Raw genomic sequence first — 24,469 nt, 5'->3', positions numbered from 1 at the left:
CAATTTAACTCAGGTAAACTGAGTTATTGTTGAGATGATTTTGAGCCTGATCAATGATTAAACAGGACTTGCCTGTTTGCTGAATGAATTTGATTTCCTATAGTGAATCTGCTGGATCTCTAAACACCTCCAAGCAAAAATCAGTAAAATCTACTGATTAGCAAAATATAGAGTCAGAAGAGATGTTGAGAATGCTAGGAATGGACTTTCTGGATTCATTTTCTTTGCATGAAAATTAGGCCAGCTTGGTAATGGATGATTGGCACTGGGCTCTGTTGGTTTGGGGATAGATGGCCTTGTCAAGGTCCTAAAGGACAATTTTTCCAAGCATCCTCTTCCTAGAGATTAGAGTGAGCTGGCTGCTGAGCTGCCTGTAGGCCTAGACAAGCTCAGAGGCAAAGGCAGGAGGAGTGCTGGCCTCAGCGTCACCCAGATAGGGTTACTATCACTCGCCAAAAAATTAACCCAGTTTTTGCAATCCTGTTTCCTCCACTGTTGCTACCCTGAAGTGTTGTTGTGAGCTTACATATAACAGCTGAGCAGGGTCCAGCCTAGACTACGACCTCAACAAATGTGCATTATATCAGCACAGTGTCTTCAAAGACAGGCCAGAGAACATGGCAAACAACCACACACTGGAGACTTAGGAAACCTGTGTGTCCTGCTGACATGAGGCTAGAATCATATTTGCAGGTGGCCCATAGACTGAGGAGGTGGTGAGACCTAGCAGGGACCCTCTTAGGGGCCTGCCACTCCCACCCCCCTCAACCCTGGCATGGAGATAAAGGACAAATTTTGAGTCCCTTCAAGGGAAAGTCCAGGCACCTAGCTAGCTCTATAATCAGCAATTAAGAAAGTAAATAAATAACCCGCTAAACAAGAAGGAAATAATAACTTCAACAATAGCCACCCAAGTGAGCCAGAGTCACAAAGTGTTTGGGATCCCTATAGAAACTAAAAGATAACACCTTAGCATATGCCCTTGAGTTGTTTTTTGGAAACCCAGGCCCCCGCCAAATGGAAAATGCCAACCGTTGTCATGTGGATCTCAGATAAAAGGAAACTAAGGACTAAACCCTGACTGCCATTCTTTCTTCTAAATTTCTTCCTGTGGGGCCTGGAGCAAGTCCTCCAGGCCAGAGCTGAAGGCTCCTTTACTCTGACCCTCAGTTTTTAGACAAAGCCTTGCTTCCTTGACCAATTGCAAATCAAAGAATCTCCGAATTCACCTATGACCTTTAAGTGTCCACTTCAACATTTCCTGCCTTTTTGGGCCAAACCAACATAAAACCTCCATGTATTGATTTAAGGCTTTCCCCATAACTTCTGCTTTCCTGAAATGTACCCCTACAATTAGAAACTCTTGCTTGTAAGCTATTGGGCAATTTGGTTATTAAGCGTTAGTTGCAAGGTTCTCTTTGCTCAGCACCCTGTAATAAATGCCCCACTTTCTCTTGCTGCAAATGCCCATGTGAGTGTTTTTTTTTTCTGTGCACTGGGTGAGCAGACCCAAGTATGGCTTGGTAACAGTGGTTGGGCTCTGGAGGAACCTCAATGGGTGGGACAAAGCATGGACTTCACATGGTGGACACAAGTAGAGTTGGATGTGAAGTCCAAGCCTCAGGTGCAAACATGCACCAGCAGTGCATAGAGAAGACAGATGGACTACAACATTGGGTAGTGTAAGCACTTTGCAGTTCTAAGCGATGGTGAAGTCAACAGTCACTCCCCTAAAATTGCATGTGGTCACCTGCAGGGCTCAGCCAAGTTTGGGTCACTCTTCTTGGGGCAGGCAGTTCATAGGTGCCAGCTGTTCTAGCAATGTTGCAAAGGGCATCTCATGTCATCCCATAAGGGCTTTTTGAAGTAGGTAATATTTTTAACTCATTTTACAGAAGAGGCAAGTTAACAAGAGAGATTACAAATTTACACAACTGCTTTTGAAGTCCAGATTCCCAGCCAGGAATTTCTGAATCCAGAGTCCCAGGTTATCTGTCATATTGAGCTGTGCTTGAAACAGCACTCCATAAAGAATGGCTGGCTTGATCCTTGCCAGTGGGACTGTAGGGCCTATCTGCTGATTTCTCATGCAGGTAGTTGAATGCTCTCTCAGCATCTACTGAGATGATTTCCTTTTCTTTAATCTGTTGATGTGGTAAATTGCTGTGTTAATTTCCAATTGTGGCTGTAACAAATTGCCACAGATGTAATGGCTTAAAACAACAATAATATAATAAGCAACACATATTTATTATCTTATAGTTCTGTAGGTCAAAAGTCTTAAAATCAAGGTATCAACCAGTCTGTGTTTCCTCTGGAGGCTCTAGGAGAGAATCCATTTTCTCATCTTTTCCAGCCTCTACGTGCCACTGGTATTCCTTAATTCATGGTCCCTTTCTCCATTTTCAAAGCCAACAGTTTTGCTTTATCTTTGAATCTCTTTCTCTCCCTCCCTCTTCCTCCTCTTCCCTTTCCTTCTAACCCCCTCACCTCTGTTTCTAGCCTTACATCTCCTTCTCTGACTCTGACCTTCTTCTCTCCTCTTATAAGGATCTTTGTGATTTTATGGGCCCATGTTGATAATTCAGGATAACATCCAGATGTCAACATATTTAACAATCACATTGGCAAAATCCCTTTTGGTGTATAAGGCAACATATTCACAGACATGTTGAGGGGCCATTGTTCAGCCCACCACAGTTACATCAGCACATTTCTCATGTTAAACCATCCTTGCATTCCTGAGGTTAAATACTTACCTACTCATGTTGCTGCTTTATTAGTATTTTAAAATAATTTCTGGATTCAGGTTGCTAATATCTTCATCAGATTCCTGACATCTAACTTTATAAGTGAGATTTCTTTCTTTGTTTAACAAACACTTTGGAGCATTGGCAATCTGTCAGGCACAGTTCCAGGACTTTGGGATTCATCAGGGAATAAAATAGAAAAAATCCCTGCCTTGTAGGGTTTACATTCTAGACAGGGAGACAATAACTAGTTAATGCTGTGTACTAGGCAGAGAAGTAAACAGGGGAAGGAGGTGGAGAGTGACTGTCATCCAAGACAAAGTGGTAAGGGCAGGATGCTCTGAGGAGGTGGCATTTGAGCAGAGGCTCAAGAAAGGTGGAAGTGAGCCATGTGAGTATCAGTGGAACAGCCAGTGCAAAGGCCCTGAGGCAGGAGTACGCAACCTGCTTGGGGAGCTGGAAGGGAGACATAGAGTCAGCAGTAGAGGGCAGGACAGAGAGGTGGCTGGAGAGGAGCACAGAGGGAAGGCAGGTCATATTGAGCAGGAGGGGCTACTGAGCAGGTTGGTGATGTATCTGACTTATACTTTAAATAGATCCCCTGGGCCCCAAAGAGGAGAAAAACTAAGTGGGCAAAAATGGCAACAGAGAGATTAGCTAGGTGGATGCTGTGAAGATTGGCCAAGGATTTTCCTTTTTCTGAAAGTTCTTGTCTGATTTTGATATCAATGTGATGCTAGCTTCAGACAAGTTGGGGAACTTTTCATTTATTAATATTTATTTATTTTGGCAGGGGGGCTGATTTTTATGAGGGAGGGACAACCTATTTATTATTTGCAGGCCTGGTAAAGCTCACCTGTCAAGATGACTGGGTCAGGGCCTTCAGTGTGAGAAAACCTTTGATTCAGATTTATTTAAGAGATCCATTCTGATTTCCTAAATTCACCATTTGTAATGTGTATTTCTATAAAATTATTCATTTTCACTTAAATTTTCAAACCCTGTGACATAAAGAATACCGTTTTACATCAAAGCATTCTTCTAATTTTTAAAATCTTAATTGTGACTACAGTTATATTACCCCTTTATATGCCTAATAGTTTTTATTGCGACTTCTCTTTTTCTCCTTCTAGATCTTTTTCAATCAATCTTGCCAGATGTTTGTCTATTTAAGTTTACAAAACAAATGTTGGTTCTGTGGATTCTGTCTAGTCTTTTATTCTGTTTATTCCTTGCTAGTTTTATACTTTTCTTCATTCAGCTTTCTTTGCAATTATGCTGCTATTCTTTTTCTAACTTGTGCAGACAGTTTTTATCAATTTTAACCTTTTTTTCCCCAAACATATGTTGTGACTTTCCCTCTAAGTAATAGTTTAGCAAAAACATAGATTTTGATATTTTGAACTTTGTCATTCACTCTTTAATATTTCAAAAATGTCATCACAATTTCTTCTTTGACCCATATTTATGTAGAATCGTGTGTTTACATTTCTAAAAATGCAGGTTTGAGAGCTTTTTTGAAGGAAACATTTTTTAAATATACTTGATTAATTTCTGAGAGAGATGTGCTAAACTCTAACATGGGCTTCTCAATCCCATCTGATCTTTCAGCTGCTTCCGCTATCTTGAAGCTGTGTTGCTGCGTATATGAGAGCTCAAGCATACACTTTTCATCAGTATAAAAGATCCCAGTTGTCTCTTTTAATGATTTTCACTATGAATTCAGTTTTTTTCTGTTATTAATTTTACTACATCTGCTCTCTTTTTGTTTTCACTTAGCTGGGACATTTAAAACATGCTTTTACTTTTAACCTTTGCTTATTTAAATGTATATCTAGCAAATCGTCCATTGCTCTATTTATTTGAGAAGACAGTTGGCTACTATACCGTAGAAACCAGAAGTTTAAAATTTAAGTTCTTCTGGGCTAAAGTAAGGTGTGGTCCCTCTTCCCCAAAATATAATCCAGATGGCAGCTGGGTCCTTCTACCTCTTGGGAGAGAGGTTGCTTGTGACTCTAGCCTCAGACAGCTCCTTACAGCTCCAGAGAGCCCAGCGTGCTCGCCTGTCTCCTGTGCTACTCCGTGTTCCTCTGCCAAAACATCCCTCGTGTCACCTCCACTAGGAAGACTCACATCTGTTTTTTTCTCTTTTAAAATTCAGGTGAAATTTGCATAACATAAAATCAACCATTTTTAAGTGTATAATCCAGTGGCCTTAAGTACATTCACATTATTGTGCAATCATCACCGCCATCCATCTCCAGAAACTTTCTATCATCCTCAACAGAAACTCTGTGCCCATCAAACACGAATTCCCTGTTCTCTCTTCCCCTCATCCCCAGGTAACCTCTCTTCTACTTTCTGTCTTTATGAATTTGCCTATTTGTAGTGGAAGCATGCAAGAGTTGCCCTTTTGCATGTCTGTTCATTTTTAAAATTGTATTTTGTTTCCTCATCGAACATTTAATAGGAGCTAACCTCACATGCCTCTGTAAGGGATAATGCCTTACACTGTGTGACGCTTTGCACCTTCCACGAATTTTCTAATGTATTAGCCTGTTTGAATTTCATAACAATCCTTTAAGGCAAGCACCGAAGACTTTCTTACCCTAACGGGACTCTGAGGTCTGGAGAAGCTACTCATGTTGTCTAAAGTCACATAGCAAGTGGCAGAAGCAGGATGAGAAGCCCAGGTCTACAAATTCCATTATTCTTTCTAGAGTATGGCAACTTCTCAGGAGTTGGGGATGATTTCTTTCCTCTTGAATCTTGTGATATTATAATATAATTAGAAATATACATTTGTTTTTTGCCCCTGGTTCCTGGCACACAGATCCTAAAACGCTTGGAATCCCCCAAGTGGCAAGTATCATGCTAATGAGATGACTGGTGGCTGGGGCCCTTGGGCAGCCCCAGGATGGGGAATGGTTGCCAGAAGAATGAACTCTGTGATTGGAAGGTTGAAACCTTTAGCCCCACCTCCCACCCTCAGTGGAGCATGGAGAGGATGAAGGTTGATTTCGTCACCAGTGGCCAGTGATGTAATCCATCATGCCTACATAATGAAACCTTCATAAAAACCCAAACGGGCAGGGTTTGGAGAGCTTCCAGGTTGCTGAACCCATGGAGGTTCCCGGAGGGTGTTGCCCCTGAGAGGTCATGGACGCTCCGTGCCCCTTCCTCCGTACCTCACCCTAGGCATCTCTTCCATCTAGCTGTTGTTCTGTACCCTTTGTAGCATCCTTTATAAGAAATGGGTGAGCCTAAGTAAAGTGTTCCCTGAATTCTGTGAGCTGCTCTAACAAAGTAATCAAATGTGAGGAAGGGTGTTGTGGGACTCCTGACTTATAGCCAGGTGGTTGGAAATATGGGTCACAACCTGGGGCTTGGGACTGGCCCCTCACATGGGAGTGCTGCAGGACTGAGCCCTCGCCCTGAGGGATCTGATGCCATCTCTAGATGGATAGAGTCAAAACTGAATGAAATGATAGGATTTTTTATTCAGTTGGTGTCTGCTAGAGAATTGCTGGATGTGCAGGGAGGAAACCTGGCATATCTGGTGTCAGAAGCATTGTGTTGAGTGACTGTGTAAGAAAGTAGGAAAAACACTGCCTTCTCCTCTATCTTCTACAGAAATCTAAACATAAAATTCAAGTAGCTACATTCTATACAAGCAAAGAAAAGATATGTTGTATTTGTGAGCATGTAGTTAGAGAGGAGTCGTTACACGGAGTTCAGAACTCACAGGAAGCTCATCAAAGACAGACTGTGGCTGGTGGCCCTGGTGGCCTAACGCACGTCTGGCTTCATGGGGATGGTCTCCACTTGCCACCCCCAGCCTCGCTTTCCTCATGCCTGCTGTCTTTACCGAAGGTTTTCTCCCAGTGGGAGGGTTTAGGATGCACAAGATATGCTCTTCCAAAAAAGTTGGGCATTTCTCCAGGAGCCAGAAAAATAAACCAGTGCTCAAACAGACTGGAAGACAATTTTGTTTTTCCAAGCTCTGAAATAATCAAGATCTCACTGTGTACATGTTTGCAAACAAGGAGGAACAATAAGCACATTCAACATGTAGAGTTTTATTTGCAGTTCTATTGTGCAGGACAATCATTTGTTAGGACTTGATTACGACTGTCACTCTGTGAAAATATTGTTGAGCCTGGGCCCTACTCAGAAATGAACGCTCACAGACTTGTGAAACGGAAAGCCCTGTCTTTCCTGTTGGGTACTAATGATTCTCATACAAGCAGGGAAGGTCAGTTTCAACAAAGAAAAGTTGACAAGAGCAGAGTAAACAAGTTCGTCATGAACACATCTGCTAATTGATCCTCTGAGTCTGAGGGATATTTCCTTTTAATGTGGCAGCTTCATGAACATGCTTGCATATTATAGCTACATTTTCAAGGCTAAGACTAAGATTTGCTCTAATACAGGAACACTAATTTCCTATTGATTCAAGTAAATTCAGTGTAGAGAGAACCATGGCATACACGAGGGTATTGATCAGTGCGGTTTCCCAGCGTGTGTACACACAGATAGTGAAGCTGAGACAGTTCTAGAGTACTACAGGACACTCCAGGAGGATAGTCTGTGGATCCTGCCAGCTGTTGGCTTCTCACTGCGGGAAGATCTTCAAGACAAATCCACGCAGCCTGGGGGCCCTCACTTCTGGGCCTTGGTGGCTCCCAGTTACTAAGGGCAGAGCCAAATTGCAAGGTTTTTGGGGGATTTGGGGACTACATCGAATTTAAACTTTCACCATCCATCAACTGGTCGTCCCTCCTGTTGATAGTTGAGAGGAGAGTCCAGTAATTAAAATAATATAGATGACATCAAACGCTCATTGAATGTTTCCCAGATAGGCCAGGCACTATTTTAAATGTTTTACCTTTAGTAACTCACTTTTTCATTCTCAAATTCCAAATGAAATGGATTTCTGTCATTATCATTCTAAGACACAGAGAAAGATAATCACTTGCGCATGGCCTCACAGCTGGGTGGAAGGGAGGGAGCTCAGATCCACCCTCATCACTGGGCTGTGCTCTCTCCAGGTATAGTACAGTGCAGGCCGGGCCCATTGTGAGACGATTCACCTTCGGGCCACATGTGGGGAAAAAAATACATCCCACGAACTTTACTCACGTGAACACGACTGAAGAGGAACATTTAAACTGTGCAACAGAACAACTTTTGGAGCCCTTTTGTAACTCCTGCTTGCATGATATGTATATATATCAATATATCTATATCTATATCTAGAATCTCTCTATTGTGTCATGATGTTTGTGTAAATCACACCAATCCAAAAGATCAGCACAAAGTAAATCATATTTCTTCATCAGACAATATTATTCTCATTATAGCTAACTTCTCTATAGTGCTTTTTTACAATGCATTTTCATAAACATCATCTTATCTGAGCACTGAGCAGCACTCACTAAGTCAGTACATTATTGACATGGACTTCCACTGGATGGGACTGGTTTTCAGGAAACACTTTTAGCCTAGTAATAATAGTAATAATAATATCTGCCGCACTTTGAGCTCTTACCCTATAATGTTGTGCTAAAGGCTTTTGTAAAATTTTATTAATCTTTACAAAATATTGCCACCATGAGGATAGTACTAGTATTAGCCGCCCCCCCCCCCCCACCTTTTTGTAAAATAAAAGAGAAGGAGGGCCAGGCATGGTGGTTCACATCTGTAATCCCAGCACTTTGGGAGGCCGAGGTGGGAGGATCACCTGGGCCAGGAATTTGAGATCAGCCTGGGCAACACAGTGAAATCTTCTCTTTACAAAAATTTTTTTTTTTTTTAAATTAGCTGGGTGTGGTGCCACGCACCTGTAGTCCTAGCTACGGGATAAAGTGGAAGAATTGCCTGAGCCCAGGAGGTGGATACTGCAGTGATCCGAGATGGTGCCACTACACTCCAGCCTGTGTGACAGAGCAAGATCCTGTCTCAAATTAAAACAAAAAAAAAGTGAGAGAGAGAATGAGGCTGAGAGACATTAACAGACTTGTCCAAGGTCATATAATGCTAATAAGTGGATTTCCTGCAGACACCTTGCAGACACGTGATTGTAGTTGTGAAAAAGGAGAACTGCAACTTAATTATGCAGATTTGGAAAAGCAAAATGATGCTCAAAGATGAAGATTGCCCAAGAACAATCTAACCAACTGTGATACTGAGACTTTACAAACCACATCACTTGAGAAGATGAGCGTACAGTGAATCATATTTCTTCATCAGACAATATTATTCTGATAATAGCTCAATGTCATATGGTGAATTCTGACCAAATGAAAATTATACTGTAACTTTTCATATGACTATACATAAGAGATGCAGAAATCCTAAATACAATACTAGATAATAGAGTCTTGCACTATCCCAGGAATGCAAAGATAGTTTAGGATTAGGAAATCTATTAAAATAATTTATCATATTATAAGACAAAGAAATAATATATGATTCTTTTCAATCTATTCTGGAAATATTTTAATAAAACTCAATATCCAATACTGATCAAATTTACAAAACATTAATGGTATCTCAGTAAACTGGGAATAGAAAGACACTCCTTTAAAATAGTAGAGTATCCATCTCAGTGTATCAACCAATATCACACTTGTTACTGAAACGCTAGGAGCCTTCCCCTTAAAGTCAGGTATAAGACAAGGGTGGCCACTATCACCCCTATTTTTAATCCTTTTCTGGAAATTCTAAGTCGATGTAAAAATACACACACAGAAAAAAGATAAGAATGTTAGAAAGAAGATACGGGTGGTAATTATTTGCAGGTGTTTTAGTTATTCATCTGAAAAATCCAAGAGGGTCAACTGACAAACTATTAGAATGAAAAGGAGAAGTCAGTGAGTTTGCTGTTTTTAACAACTCTATACAATAAACAATCTCATGAAAATAGGCAAAGAACATAAATGGGTAGTTCTCAGAAAAAAGAAATAGAGGTGGTTTTTAAACATATGGGAAGATGCTGAAAATCATTCTGATATTGTTTGATGTTTTCCTCTCCATATCTCATGTTGAAAGGTACCCCCCAATGTTGGAGGTGGGGCCAAGTGGGAGGTGTTTCAATCATGGGGCAGACCCCTCATGAATGGCTTAGTGCCAGCCACTGGTGATGAGGGACCTCTTGTTCTGCGAGTTCACCTGAGATTTGGTTGTTGGGTGCCGTGGCTCACGCCTGTAATCCCAGCACTTTGGGAGGCTGAGGCATGTGGGTCACTTGAGGTCAGGAGTTTGAGACCATCCTGGCCATCATGGTGAAACCCCATCTCTACTAAAAACACAAAAAATTAGCTGGGCGTGGTGGCACGCGCCTGTAGTCCCAGCTACTCGGGAGGCTGAGGCAGGAGAATCGCTTGAACCTGGGAGGCAGAGGTTGCAGTGAACCGAGATCGGGCCACAGCACTCCAGCATGGGCGACTGATGGAGATTCCATCTCAAAAAAACAAAAAAACTGGTATGAGATGGTGTCTTATTGCGGTTTTGATTTGCATTTCTCTGATGGCCAGTGATGATGAGCATCTTTTCATGTGTCTTTTGGCTGCATAAATGTCTTCTTTGGATAAGTGTGACGGCAATCATTAAAAAGTCAGGAAACAACAGGTGCTGGAGAGGATGTGGAGAAATAGGAACACTTTTACACTGTTGGTGGGACTGTAAACTAGTTCAACCATTGTGGAAGTCAGTGTGGCAATTCCTCAGGGATCTAGAACTAGAAATAGCATTTGACCCAGCCATCCCATTACTGGGTATATACCCAAAGGACTATAAATCATGCTGCTATAAAGACACATGCACACGTATGTTTATTGTGGCACTATTCACAATAGCAAAGACTTGGAACCAACCCAAATGTCCAACAATGATAGACTGGATTAAGAAAATGTGGCACATATACACCATGGAATACTATGCAGCCATAAAAAATGATGAGTTCATGTCCTTTGTAGGGACATGAAATTGGAAATCATCATTCTCAGTAAACTATCGCAAGGACAAAAAATCAAACACCTCATGTTCTCGCTCATAGATGGGAATTGAACAATGAGAACACATGGACACAGGAAGGGAAACATCACACTCTGGGGACTGTTGTGGGGTTGGGGGAGTGGGGAGGGATAGCATTAGGAGATATACCTAATGCTAAATGACGAGTTAATGGGTGCAGCACACCAGTATGGCACATGTATATATATGTAACTAACCTGCACATTGTGCACATGTACCCTAAAACTTAAAGTATAATAATAATAATTAAAAAAATAGATAAATAAATAAATAAATAAATAAATACAAGAGCCTGGGGCCTCCTGCTTTTCTCCCTCTTTCTCCCACTCGCATCACATGCTGCATTGCTTCCCCTTTCACCTTTCACCATGAGTGGAAGCTTCCTAAGGTCTTCACTAGAAGCAGACGCCAGCACTCTGCTTCCTGTAGAGCCTGCAGAACTGTGAGCCAACTCAACCTCTTGACTGTATAAATTACCTAGCCTCAGGTATTTCTTTAAAGCAATGCAAAAATGGACTAACGCATATTCACAGTAAGTGAAATCAAATGACAACTACACTGAGATACTACTTTTAACCAATCACACTTGCAAAGATAGAGAAAGTCAATACCACACTGAGATGAAGGTGAGGGACTCTCTTGGATACAATTCTTTTGGAATGTAAATTGGTACAACCTCTATGGAGAGCTCTATCCAAATTACAAATATCTGTACCCTTTGACTCATTAATCCATCATCTAAGAGTTTATCCTAGAGATATACTCACATGTGCATGAAGTGATATATTTACAAAGTTACTGCTGTGTTTTTGAAATAGCAAAAGATTAGAAACATTCCAAATGCCAGTCACCAGTGGAATGATTAAATAGATTATGGTATCCATACTGCGATGGAGAATCTAGTTAAAAAACAACAAAAGGAATCCTTAGTGACTAATATGGGATGATCTCTAAGAGACATTGCAAAATGAACAAAAGCAAGGCACAGAAGAACTATTACTTGTTATAGTTATAATGAGAAGGATATGTGTGTATATGTGTGTGTGTCTGCTTCATGTGTATAAAGTGTCTTTTTTTTTTTTAAATTTTGAGACAGAGCTTCGCACCTGTAGCCCAGGCTGGTGTGATCTTGGCTCATTGCAACCTCTACCTCCCGGTTCAAGCAATTCTCCTGCCTCAGCCTCCTGAGTAGCTGGGATTACAGGTGCATGCCACCATGCCTGGCTAATTTTTGTATTTTTAGTAGAGATGTGGTTTCACCACATTGTCCAGATTGGTCTCGATCTCCTGACTTCAGGTGCTCTGCCTACCTTGGCCTCCAAAGTGTTGGGATTACAGGTGTGAGCCACTGGGCTGGCCTGTATAAAGTGTCTCTAAGGTAAGAAACTGATAGCATTGATTGTTTCCAGGAGTGAGAATATTGGTGGGAGGCTTTTCACTCTATAATTTTTTTAAACTTTAAAAGTTTCAACTGTGTAAATTTAATAACCTTTAAAAATTAAATTAAAACATGATAATACAAAACATAAAACCCTTTTTTTCCCAGATGGGGTCTCAGTAAGTTGCCCAGGCTGGCCCCGAACTCCTGGGCTTAAGCCATTCACCTGCCTGAGCCTCTGAGTAGCTGGGACTACCGAAGCATACCACCACACCCAGTGTATTTGTTCTTGTACTGCTGTAAAGAAATACCTGAAACTGGGTAATTTATAAAGAAAAGAGGTTTAATTGGCTCACAGTTCTGTGAGCTGTACAGGCTTCTGCTTCTGCGGAGGCCTCAGGAAACTTACAATCGTGGTGGAAGGCAAAGACGAAGTAGGCACATCTACATGGCAGGTGCAGGAGAATAGAGAGAGGAGGGAGACACCACACACTTTTAAACAAGCGGATCTTAAGAGGACTCTATCACAAAACAGCACTAGGGGGATGGTGCTAGCCCATTAGAAACCACCTTTCCAATCACCTGCCACCAGGCCCCACCTCCAACACTGGGGATTACAATTCAACATGAGATTTGGGTGGCGACACAAATCCAAACCATATCACCTGGCCAATTTTTTTTTTTTTTTTTTTTTTTTTTTAGACAGGATCTCACTTTGGTGCCCAGACTGGAGTGCAGTGGTGCAACCTCTGCCTCCTGGACTCAAGCAATCCTCCCCCCTCAGCCTTCTGAGTAGCTGGGACTACAAGTGTGTGACACCACGCCTGGCTAATTTTTTTTTTTTTTTGTATTTTTAGTAGAGACGGGGTTTCACAATGTTGTCCAGGCTGGTCTTGAACTCCCGGGCTCAAGCGATCTGCCCACCTTGACCTCTCACACTGCTGGAAGAACAGGCATGAGCCACCCTGGCAAATCTTTTTGATAGACTATTATACACACTAACCCATTAAGGAATATATTATTGGAATAAGATCCTATTCACAAGAGTCAAAAAGATAAAATAAAATACTAAGGTATAAATTTAACAAGAAATGTACAAGACCTGAAAACTACAAGATATATGAAGATATATAATAGTGTCTCTCTGGGTTGTTCATTACCTTTGACCGAATGATTTTACTTCTAGGCATTTACGCTAAAGAAATAGCATAGATGAGAGTAAGGGTTAACTTATAAAAATGTCTATCCCAACCTTATTTATAAAGATAATACATTGGAAACCAACTAAGTATACAATAATAGGACTGAAACATTTGACTGACTAAATTGTGCTATCTACATGTGTATAGGACACAAACTCGTGTGCTTTGTTAGATGCCCCAGATGTCTCTGTCTCACTGTCATTTGAGCTCTGTGTCCCACCTGCACACAGTTGCCGTCTATTACTGAACTTAGATAAAATACCACAAGTCAGGGCTTCTGTACAAACCCAAAGGACTGGACCACACAACTCAGTCTTACGGGACAGTTAGCTCCTGCAGGGCAGGGAAGTTTCCAAACCTTCCTAGGGTTCCATGCTAGGTCTGAAAGTAAAACTGACAAAGACAGCTTAACAGCAGAGATGAATCCAAATCATTAAATGAAAGTTTTATGTGACATGGGAGCCTTCCCAAGGAAATGAAGTCCCAAAAGCCTGGGGAAAACTATGGATTTTGATGCGAAGTCTGATGAAAGAAGTGGATAGTTGTGGAAAAACATGACTGTACACAAAAGCGGTAACAAACTGGGTGAGCTGTGTGGGGGAACCCAGAAAGCCCTGTTTGTTTGGATTCTTTTCTCTGTCTCTGTAAGACTTTCCTTCCCTTCTATACATAGGGCAGGACACCTGTCCCATGATGGCTTCCAAGGAGAAAGAGAGATCAGAGTGACCTTCCCACATTTTATGGCTGGCTTTGGGGTAGAGGAGTTCTAGTTTCTTTGATCCACCTTGGGAGAGAGGATTTTGTTTTCTATGACAGGGAGAAAGGGAGAAGGTTGAAGAGACCTTGCTTCTGAGGCCTCCCCAAGCTTCTTCAGTTCAAAGTACTCAGCACACCAACGTGCCATACTTTGGGGTATTGTCTTCTGAGCCCAAGACACTCCCTCTGGGGGTGACTCTTGACCTGCTGGAAGTGGGAGGTGGGAGGGAATTGGGCAGGTACATCCTCTCCGCTTTCTCCCTCTGGGAACTCGTCCATGGTATAGCTCCTCCTCACAGCCCCTTTGGGACACACCTTAAGCCAGGGGATGACTGACCTGCTATGTCTTTGTGCAGTTTGTCACGAGATCTCAGTCAACACAGTGACTCATCCCACAGCATTTGTGTTTTTCCTGGTGTTTTTCTTTCGTTTCTTCTCAAGGTCTCTTCCCAGAGCTTGCACCTCCCAGATGAAGTATCAGCAGGTTAATCCTTGCCTAAGGCTGTATTTTCTAATGGGCCCATGTTGAGACATTCATCTGAGCTATTGTTTAAAACAATGTTGAAGACTAACAATGACATGAAGAAACATTTGCACTGGGTCCATGAAACAGCAGATGTTCAAAATGTTAATATGTGTATTAGCCCTCTCAAGCTGCTGTAACAAAATACTACAGGATGGATGAAGTATGTGACAGAAATGTATTTTCTCACATTTCTGCCCATTGGAAGTCACAGTTGGTTTCTGGTGAGGTCTCTCCCCTTGGCTTGTAGACAGCTATCTTCTTGCTGCATTCCTACAGAGGCTTTCCCCTGCACATTCGAGGAGAAGGAGAGAGAGAGAGAGAAATCTCTGGTGTCTCTGCCTCTTCTTACAAGTACACTACTCCCATTGGATTAGGGCCCCACACTTACGATGTCATTTAACCTTAATTAGCTCCCTAAAGGTTCTATCTCCAAATACAGTCACCTTGTGGGTAAGGGCTTCAACAGATGAACTGGAGGTAGGAGAAGCATTTCAGATCGATGTTTTCATCCTTGTAAAACACATAAAGAAAAACTTTGGAAGAAAAATACCAACATATTAATGGCTGTTAAAATTAGGGGTAGGATTATGAGGATTATTTTTATACTCTTATTTCTGAATTATCTACATTTATTAAAAACCCATTTGTATCAGTGATCTGTTGCTGCATTACAGGCCACCCCAAAACTTAGTGGGTTCAAACAACATCCATTTTATTTGTGGACAGTTTTGTGTGTCAGCAGCTTTGGCTGGGCTCTGCTGGGCAGTGATTCTGCTGGTCTTACCTGGAGTCTTTCAGGTGGCCTCTGGTCTGGTAGCTTTCCTGGGGCTGTTGGGTCCAAGATAGACTCATAACATGGCAGGCATGCCTCTCTCTCGAGGTGGTCTTTCATGTCCACAGTGCCAGCTGGGACTTTTTTTGCATAGTGGCAGCAGCTCGAAGAGGACAGGAGTGGAAGATTTGAGGTCTCCGAGGCCTGCTCTAAGCTCCCACAGTGTCACCCCCTCCACAACCTGTTGTTCAAAGCAAGTCACAGGCCTGACAGATTTGGGGGGTGGTGGGGAGAGACATCTTTTCTGCCTCTCTGGATGGGAGAAGCAGTAAAGTCACAGGATGAAAAGGCTGGAGTACATGGATGGGAAGAATGATCAGACTCTTTGCAAATGATCTACCATGCTATTTCAAGGAATTTTTTAGTTTCTTCCAGGCTATGTATCTATATTGAGGCAATAATAATGGCTAACACTTGTATAATTATTTTGTGCCAGACTCAAGATTCTATTTGGACTTGAAGGAAAACATTTTAAAAGTATTACATAAGTCCTACAGCTGATATCTTTAACCAAAATAGATGGGCTTTTTGCTAGAGTCTGAGTGTGCCCTCTACAATTCACATGCTGAAATTCAATTGCCAGTATGATAGTATTGAGAAGTTCTGCCTTTAGGAGGTGATTAAGTCGTGAAGACTGCCCTCATGAATGAGATTAATACCTTACAAAAGAAGATCCATGCAGCATTCAAAACAAAAAGAACCTTTTTTTCTTCCACCCTTTCTGCTATGCAAAAACAGCATTCATTCCCTCTGGAGGAGGACACAGCAAGAGGCACCATCTTGAAAACACAGACCATGCCCTTACCAGACATTGAACTTGCAGGCACTTTAATTTTGGACTTCCAGCCTCCAGAACTGTGAGAAATAAATTTCTGTTGTTTATAAGTTACCCAGTCTTGGGGATTTTGTTATGGCAGCACAACTGAACTAAGACAGCCTTCCTCTCCACCCATTCAAATTAGTGAAATTTACAACATATGTATCAGGGAAAGTAAACTTCAATTTAGTTCCTGGCTGCTGGACAGATTGTCAGATTTGTGCTAGTGATTAGAAGAATAAATTTCCCACAATTCTGCAATTAAAATCCTACCAGTTTTCCATTTCTGATTGTGTGGTAGGATAGGACCATCTCCCAGTTTCTTAATATTATTAGATTAGCAAGAAGATGTCTAACATGACTCAGTGTTGTTCTTGAGAAATAATTAGCTACCTAAGTGGAATAGATCTCCATGGAATACAACTATATCTCTTTTATAACATTTAAATTTGGAGGCTTAATTATCTAGTGAAAAATTGTCGCTTTAGCACTTTAGTCCATTTGGCTATATATTGACATTATTAAAATGCTTTCCTGGTCTTTATGCAAATTGCTTTTTTAAAAAAACCAATTTATCTCCTAGCAACCCAAAGTGAAATAAGCACTGAAAAATATCACTTCAAGAAGACTTTGAGCTCTTAATCCATGTAAATTCCTGAGGTTTATTTATTGATTGTCTGAATGAACAAATGATGAATTGGTGCCTTTAGGTGTATACCGCTGAATCACTCTCTAAACTAAACTTTTAAGCAGCTAAGTAAGCAGTCAAGTTCACTCAAATAAATGATAAAATCCAGTGCACTTGGCCAACATTTTGGATCTGTAGGCATGCACGCAGCAGAATGGAAGAACCAAACTTAAAGTTAGGTATGTGCATTTATTTGAAAGACATGACTACGCTCTTGAGACTGGGGAAGTTGTCTCTTTTTAGGGATGCACCCTGGCCCTGTGGAGCTGGCAGCCACCTCACCTTCCAGAGCCTGAACTTCCTCCTCTGTGAAATGTGCAGAAAATTTGTGGTCTAGAATTTGAGGTTAAGAAGATACAGTTAAATTATGGGAGTGAAAGTGCTTTACAGCTAGACATCACAGAGGTGAAAGTCATGATTCTTCTTAGGAACGATGCAGCAGTTAGGATACAGGCTGCCAACCCTCCCTGAGGGCACGACTCCACCCCACCCCTGCAGGATGCTGCTGGCCATCTCTCTGAGCATGTTCCTTGGCTTTCTCACTCCCTTGGCCTTGCCATGGGAAGGCACTCAGGTTCGCTTCCTCCAGCTGGCTGAGTCGGGAAAATCACCCCATCCCTGAGGTCTGGTGAGAGCCCCTGCTTACCCCTGAAGACCATGCATCACTGTGGCCTTGTATGAGTGGAGCTCAGCCTCCTCCTCTCACTGCTGCCTCTGTGGCTGAAGCCAAACTCTGCACAATGCAGGCTCCTTCGGGTGGGAGGACAGACAGTTACTTACCCTCTACAGGGATATGCCCAGTTCATGGTGTCTGGGCCCCAATTTCCATGGGTTGGCAGGTGTGAGCTCAGATAAGGTTGAGAGACTACCACCCTACATCCCCCAGTGACCACTTCTCTCAAAATCCCAGGGTTGAGTGACTTACCCGCCTTCTCTGTGTCATGATTCTTTGTTTGAGAATGACAGGATTTAATTCAATCACACAACCTTAGGGGGGAAAAAGGCAGAGACTGAACTGGCTTTAGGGATGACCCACAGACAGGCCATTCCTGATTAGTTTGGGTTCCCTAAAAGGTGACTCCGAGAAAAGTAGGTGAATGCAGGTAGTTTACTTAAAAGGTGTTTCCAGAAAGTCCTTGTAAGGATGTGGGGGAAAAGTGGGACAGGAAATTGAGAATACCCAGGAGGATACGCCCGAGTGGGGAGTTACCCAGGAGGATGTGCCCAAGGGGCATGTTACGCAGGACGATGTGCCTGGGAGCATGAATTACCCAGGAAGATGTGCCTGAATGATGAGTTATGCTAGGGGCAACAGGGCCTTTCTGGCAGGGACCCTCTGAGAAGCCATCGCATCAGCCTCAGAATCTTCTCGGTACTAGAATGGGAGGCTGGGGGTGTTTGTCAATCAACTCCTGTCCCCGACTAAAGGTTGTCCCTGGGAACCTAAATCTCCCTGTTTAGGGTGTGCCTGGTTGCATCAGAGACAGAACAAGGTGGAGAAAGGCCTCAGGCAGAGGGGAAAAATGTGGGGACTTGAGATGGGAGGGAAGCTGTCCCTAGACTGCTGCTGCTAGAGAACTCAGGTGGGCTGGGGCTATGGAATGGGCACCAACACCTTCTACTCCGAGCACAAATGTCCTTGGGACTCCTTTGTCTGTGTCTGCTGGTTTTTTCACTCTCTCTGACAGCAAGTGGGCTTTCTTCAGGGTGCTCCATCTCAGGCCACTCTGGGGTGAGGTCCTTAGAGATGATAGAGGACTCTTGCCTTCCAGTTCCAGGCAGGAAAGTCCCAGGGAAGGACTCTGATGGGCCTGGTTGGGTCATGTGACCATCCCTATGCCAATCATGGTAGTCAGGGTGATGGAAGATTATGATTGGGCCAGGATGGGTCATTTCCCTACCCCTTGTCAGAGGGATGGGGCCTGTAACTGGAAGTGGGAGGCTGAGGCCAGTAGAAACTTGAGCCCTTTCTGGTCATTGGACTTTGACCAGGACAAGCCAGCCCACCTAGTGGGCTTTAGTAATGTGGGCCCTTGGTGACAAGGGTTTGGGGTCTGATCCCTTCCCTCTCAGAAGCTTCTGGGACCTAAGTTTATGTTTTCTCTTTTCTTCCCTCCAGCAGTGTTCAAGCTCAAAGGTTTCTTTCCTCCCCTTTACCCCTCCAGGCACTGGGACAGGCAGGAAGCCACTTAAATCTCATAGCCCGGTCTAGCTGGGTGTATTTTATGGTATTCTGGGAAAACTCTCCTCTTCCATTTATCAGGCATGAATAAAATTGGAGAAAAGCTTTTGACAAAGGGTACTACCACAAAAGAGCAAATGGAGAATTTTTAAATATTTTTCACACCTTAGGGCACTTGACATTTTAGTTAGATTTATGCTTTTGCTTTCCTGTACTAGAAATAAGACTTTCACTTGCCTGACTTTAATGAATGTTAAAGGGGTCCTTTCATGGCTTAAAGACAAGTCCAATGTGCAAGAAACTAGTGGTAAAAACCAAGCAGCCATTGGTTGGAGAGAAGCTGACACTCCAAAATATCCTCCTCCATGTCTAATAATACAGACCATGCCTTTTCAGAATTGCATGTTCATTCATTCTTTTATTCAACTAATATTTGTTAAGTACCCAACAGGTACTTTCTAAATCATGTTGACCAAGATCTAACAACATTCTTGTTTTCAAGAAGCTTACTTCAAACTGGGGTACTGTATTACTCCATTCTCACATTGTGCTGAAGTACTACCTGAGACTAGGTAATTTATAAAGAAAGGAGGTTTAATTTCCTCACAGTTCCACAGGCTGTACAGGAAGCATGGCTGGGGAGGCCTCAGGAAACTTACAATCATGGTGGAAGGTCAAGGGGAAGCAGGCATGTCTTACACGGCCAGAGAAGGAGGAAGAGAACAAAAGGGAAGATGCCACACACTTTTAAACAACCAGGTCTCACGAGAATTCACTTACTATCATGAGAACAGCAAGGAGGAAATCCACCCCCATGATCCAATCACCTCCCGTCATGACCCTCCTCGAACAATGGGAATTACAACTGGACATGAAATTTGGGCAGGGACACAAATCCAAACCAAATCAGAGCAAGAAGATGGGTATGAAGGAATGAGAAAGCAAGTGACATGATTTGACTGTGTCCCCACCCAAAATCTCATCTTGAATTGTAATCCAAATTGTAATCCCCACGTGTTGGGTGAGGGGCTTCATGGGAGGTGATTAGACCATGGGGGCAGTTCCCCCATGCTGTTCTCATGATAGTCAGTGAATTCTCATGAGACCTGGTGGTTTTATAAGGGGCTTTGCCCCCCTTCCCACTGCATTTTTCCTTCCTGCTGCCTTGTGAAGAAGGACGTGTTTGCTTCCCCTTTTACCATGATTGTAAGTCTCCTGAGGCCTTCCCAGCCATAAGGAACTGTGAACCAAGCCTCTTTTCTTTATAAAGTACCCAGTCTCGGGCAGTTATTTATAGCAGCGTGAGAAGGACTAATACGGCAAGCTTCTTTCCAAGAATGAGTGTGCCAGAAATGAAGTAAAGCAGAAGTTATTCAGGGAAGCCTCACCAAGGAAGGCATTTTTGAGTCAGTATCAGAATAATCAGGAGTCCTTTGTGTAATGAGTTGGGGAGGAGACAGATAGAGGCATGAGGATGTGCCAAGGCCCTGAGGCAGGAACCAGTTTGGGGGCTTCAAGAACTAGGAAGGAGGCATGGGTGACCAGGGCACAGCATGTGGGGAAAGGTAGAGGTGGGTCAGAAAGGGAGTCCATCAGCAGGGCTGCAAATGAGGGTTTTGGTGTCAGGGCAACAAGAAGCCATTGAGGGCTGTGAGCAGGGGATTGGTACAGGTGGGTTTGATTTTTGAAAAGTTGCTCTCACTCCTGTGGGGATAATGGCTGAAGGGACCACAGTAGTCTAGGCATGAGATGGGGTGGTCTGGCCATGGGTGTAGCAGAGGAGATTCTAGAGGTAGAGCCACACAATGTTTATAGACTGGACAGACAGGATGGAAAATGAGAGGAGGAGGGACGACAAGGTACCCCACCTTCCCTTGGCTCTGTTCTTCAGGGACAGCAGAGCCCGCTTAAAGCTGGGTAAGCCCATAGCCAAATGAACTCTTTTCTGAGTCATTGAAAATACCTGGGTCCTGTCCACGTTTTCTTGGGAAAAAAGAAAATTCAAGTCAAAGAATGAAAGAAAATTCAGTTCTGTTAACTGACGACAATTTAGTTCCAGTTGAAATGTCATTCCTATGCCAGCAAACAAGCTCTACTCAATCAGTATCCTTGTGTGACCCAGGGATTTATTTTCATCATCCGTAGTAGTCAAGTTGAGCTAAACCAGAATTCTATTTTGATGTGAATTTCAATTAAGCAGCTCAAGCCTGTGGGTTTGGATCCACATATTATCAGCAGCTCTCAGAACAGCATCCTCTCCTCACCTGAAGCAGAAAGTGCTTTTAGAAAACCCTGTTATTGCCCACAACCCACAGTAAATCCATAGGTTCTCTGGGAAATTACTCTTTTCCCTCAGTGGGCTGTGGCAGGAGAGCACCACCCTCCACTAGCATTGAAGGCTGTCCAGTGGACTCAGTTATTTAAAAAATGGGGAAAAATAAATTTAGTGATTAATGACTATAATGCTGATAAATATAGCCATTTCAAGGCATGCTCTTATAGAATATGACATTTGTTTATTTCAGCAGCCCTGTGAGAGTCACCAAGACCTGCCCTTTTTAATCTTTCTTTCTCCTCTCTTTGCTCACATTCCCCCGGAAACCAAAAAAAGTCAGTACTCCTTCCAGTTATTTGTGCAGTCTACAAACTTTTTCTGCCAAAGAGCTGAGTAGGAAAGGAAGTGGATTGTGCAGGGAACAGAGTCAAAGGAAATAACATGAGAAAATCCTTCTGTTATAATTTTAAGTAAAAAGAGCAGGATGCAAAATTGTCTATACAATATGGCAGGACTATATTAAACACGTACATGTGCCTGGAGAAAAAAGACTTGGAGGAAATACTCTATCGTGTTAATTACAGTTGTTTGGAGATGACAGGATTATGGGTGATGTTTTCACTCCACATTTTAAATTATTTTTTATGATTTAAAATAATGAATACTTATATTCAATTTTTTTGTGTGTGTTCTTTTTTTGAGACTGAGTCTCACTCTATACCCCAGGCTGGAGTGCACTGGTGCAATCTCAGCTCAATACAACCTCTGCCTCCCAGGCTAAAGTGATGCTCCCACCTCAAGCCTTCTGAGCAGCTGGGATTACAGGTGTGCGCCACCATGCCTGGCTAATTTTTTGTATTTTTAGTAGAGACAGGGTTTCGCCATGTTTCCCAGGCTGGTCTCCAACTCCTGGGCTCAAGCAATCCTCCTGCCTCCACCGCCCAAAGTGCTGGAATTACGGGCGTGAGCCACTGCACCCAGCCTGATATTTACTGTTTTGTCCATGCAGAAGAGCACCTGAGACCTCCTGGAAAACTTCCTGCCTGGTTTCAACCCTGTGCTTCTGCTGAGGGCTGCCCCTCATTGTACCCCATCCTTCCAGTCGGAGAGATAGACCCAACTGAGCCAGTAATGACATCCCATTCCCTTGCCCCAGTTCAGGGATGGGCCTAGGGCTCAGGCTAAGTCTCACTAAATCCTTCTCTGGGGTGTTTTTAAAGCTTAGGCAGGGAGATAAGACCCCCTTTCCTCTCTTATTGCTGAACTACGAGGATTTAAGCATACAACTACTCATGGTTATACATCCTCCCTCCTCCTCACAGGAAAGAATGACAGCAACGGACCCACGGGGAGAACCAGACAAGAGACAAGAGTTCTATGAGCCGGTGAGGACCCAGTCCATTCCTCATCCAGGCCTGAGAACTAATGTACCCCTCCTTGCAGTGTGAGCTCTTTGGGAGCAAGTTTCTGTCACCCATTCCCCAGAGTCTAATAGAATGTGTATTAGTTGGGAAGAAAAGGACCTTTTGTCTTAGCCCAGCTGGTTAGTAACCACCAGGATTTATTCAGTATTCTTGGAAAAATAAATTTCCAGCTATGGAGAAATCCTCTTATTCTGCTTGCCTGTGTGGGCGCAGGTATTAATAGGGCTATCTCCCTGGCAGGAAGAATGATCTGTCTAATGGTCTTTTTTGTTTGCCCTCTTAAGCCAGTGAGATGATGTTTGTCCTGTTGTTTCACTCAGAGTAAATGTATAAACCCTAAAAATCAGATAGGACCACTCTGCCCCTGACAGAGCATCTTTTGGAGTTGTTTGAGAGCATCTCAAAAGGAGTACCTTCATCAGTAATCCCAAAGGATAACTGCCCCGATGGATGTGAAGTTTACTCAATGTTGTGCAAACAGAAACTGTCCAGCGTAGACACTGTGAGTCCTCTACAGAAAAACACACAGCTCTTTACACATGCAGGGCCCATCCCATGCAGCGAGAGCATGTCTGAACTTTGCATTGTCCTGACTGTTCTTCAGGCAGAGCCATCCAGGAGTCAGGGGAGCAGGAAGGACCCAGGGGGACTCAAGAACTGGGGACTCTGGTGTGGCTGACCCAGCGCGGAGGTGGGCAGGCCCCGGCTCCATGAAAGATGGGTGTGCCATGGTTCCTCCACGGTTACCACGTGGAGGTACTCATGTGGTCATCCAAGACTCAGGGACTGTCTCTTAGCATTGTGGCTCTGAAAGATAGGTCCAGGCTGGGGCTGGAGCCACAGAGAGCAAGAGCTGCTCATGTTGAAGGCTGGGGTGCAGGACTGGCTCTGATGTAGCAGTGGATTAACAGGTTAAGGCAGGAAAATTGAGGCACCAGTCTGTCCATTCATTTACCCATCCATTTATCCATCTAGCCACCCAAAAAAATATTCTGAGCATCATAAGCCAGGCACCATGTCAGGCACTGGCAGTACAACACCAAATTAGACGGGTAGCCCCTGGCCTCAAGGAACTTGCAGTCTGGTCACGAACAAAGACGAGGAAGTGGCAAGTGTGCAATAGGAAAATGGAGTCTCTAGTGGGTTGCCGCCCATTGAAGGAGTTAGGTGGGAATGGCTCTGAGCCAAGTCCTGATGGGGAGTAGGAGGTAGGGGAGGAGATGGCAAAGGTAGTGAGAGGTGGGGGAAGCAGGAAAGGCAGGCTTGGTTGAGGAAACAGCATGTTCAAAGGCCTAGAGGCAAGATGTGGAAGAAAGGGGTTTCAGGATGGCTGGGGCATAGAGTGTGGGTGGAGGAGTCTTGAAAGATGAGAGAATGGGTTGGGGAGGTGGGCAGGCCCCATGTTTAAAGATTTATAAACTAGGTTTAAGAGGATTTTTTTGTTTTGTTTTTGTTTTTTTACACAAGATCTCACTTAATTGCCCAGGCTGGAGTGCAGTGGCGCCATCAGAGCTTACTGGAGCCTCAAACTTCTGGGCTCAACCAATCCTCTCACATAGTTAGGACTACAAGCATGCACCACCATGTCTGGCTAGTTTTTTA

The 24,469-nt window shown here is 43.2% G+C and overlaps 1 protein-coding gene across 1 annotated transcript in view; it reads left to right on the top strand.

The window, feature by feature from the left end:
* TEX36 (testis expressed 36) overlaps positions 1–23,113 on the top strand; it is a 102,609-nt gene extending 79,496 nt beyond the window's left edge. The window contains exon 4 of the mRNA XM_002821254.6: positions 22,766–23,113. Coding sequence (XP_002821300.1) covers positions 22,766–22,891 — 126 coding nt within the window. The 3' untranslated portion in view covers positions 22,892–23,113. The remainder of the gene's footprint in view (positions 1–22,765) is intronic.
* Positions 23,114–24,469: the final 1,356 nt, after the last annotated feature.

The sequence above is a fragment of the Pongo abelii genome, chromosome 8 (assembly GCF_028885655.2).
Source record: "Pongo abelii isolate AG06213 chromosome 8, NHGRI_mPonAbe1-v2.0_pri, whole genome shotgun sequence".
NCBI lineage: Eukaryota > Metazoa > Chordata > Mammalia > Primates > Hominidae > Pongo > Pongo abelii.
Note: the sequence above shows the minus strand (reverse complement) of the source record. Positions and strands in the feature narration are given on the sequence as shown.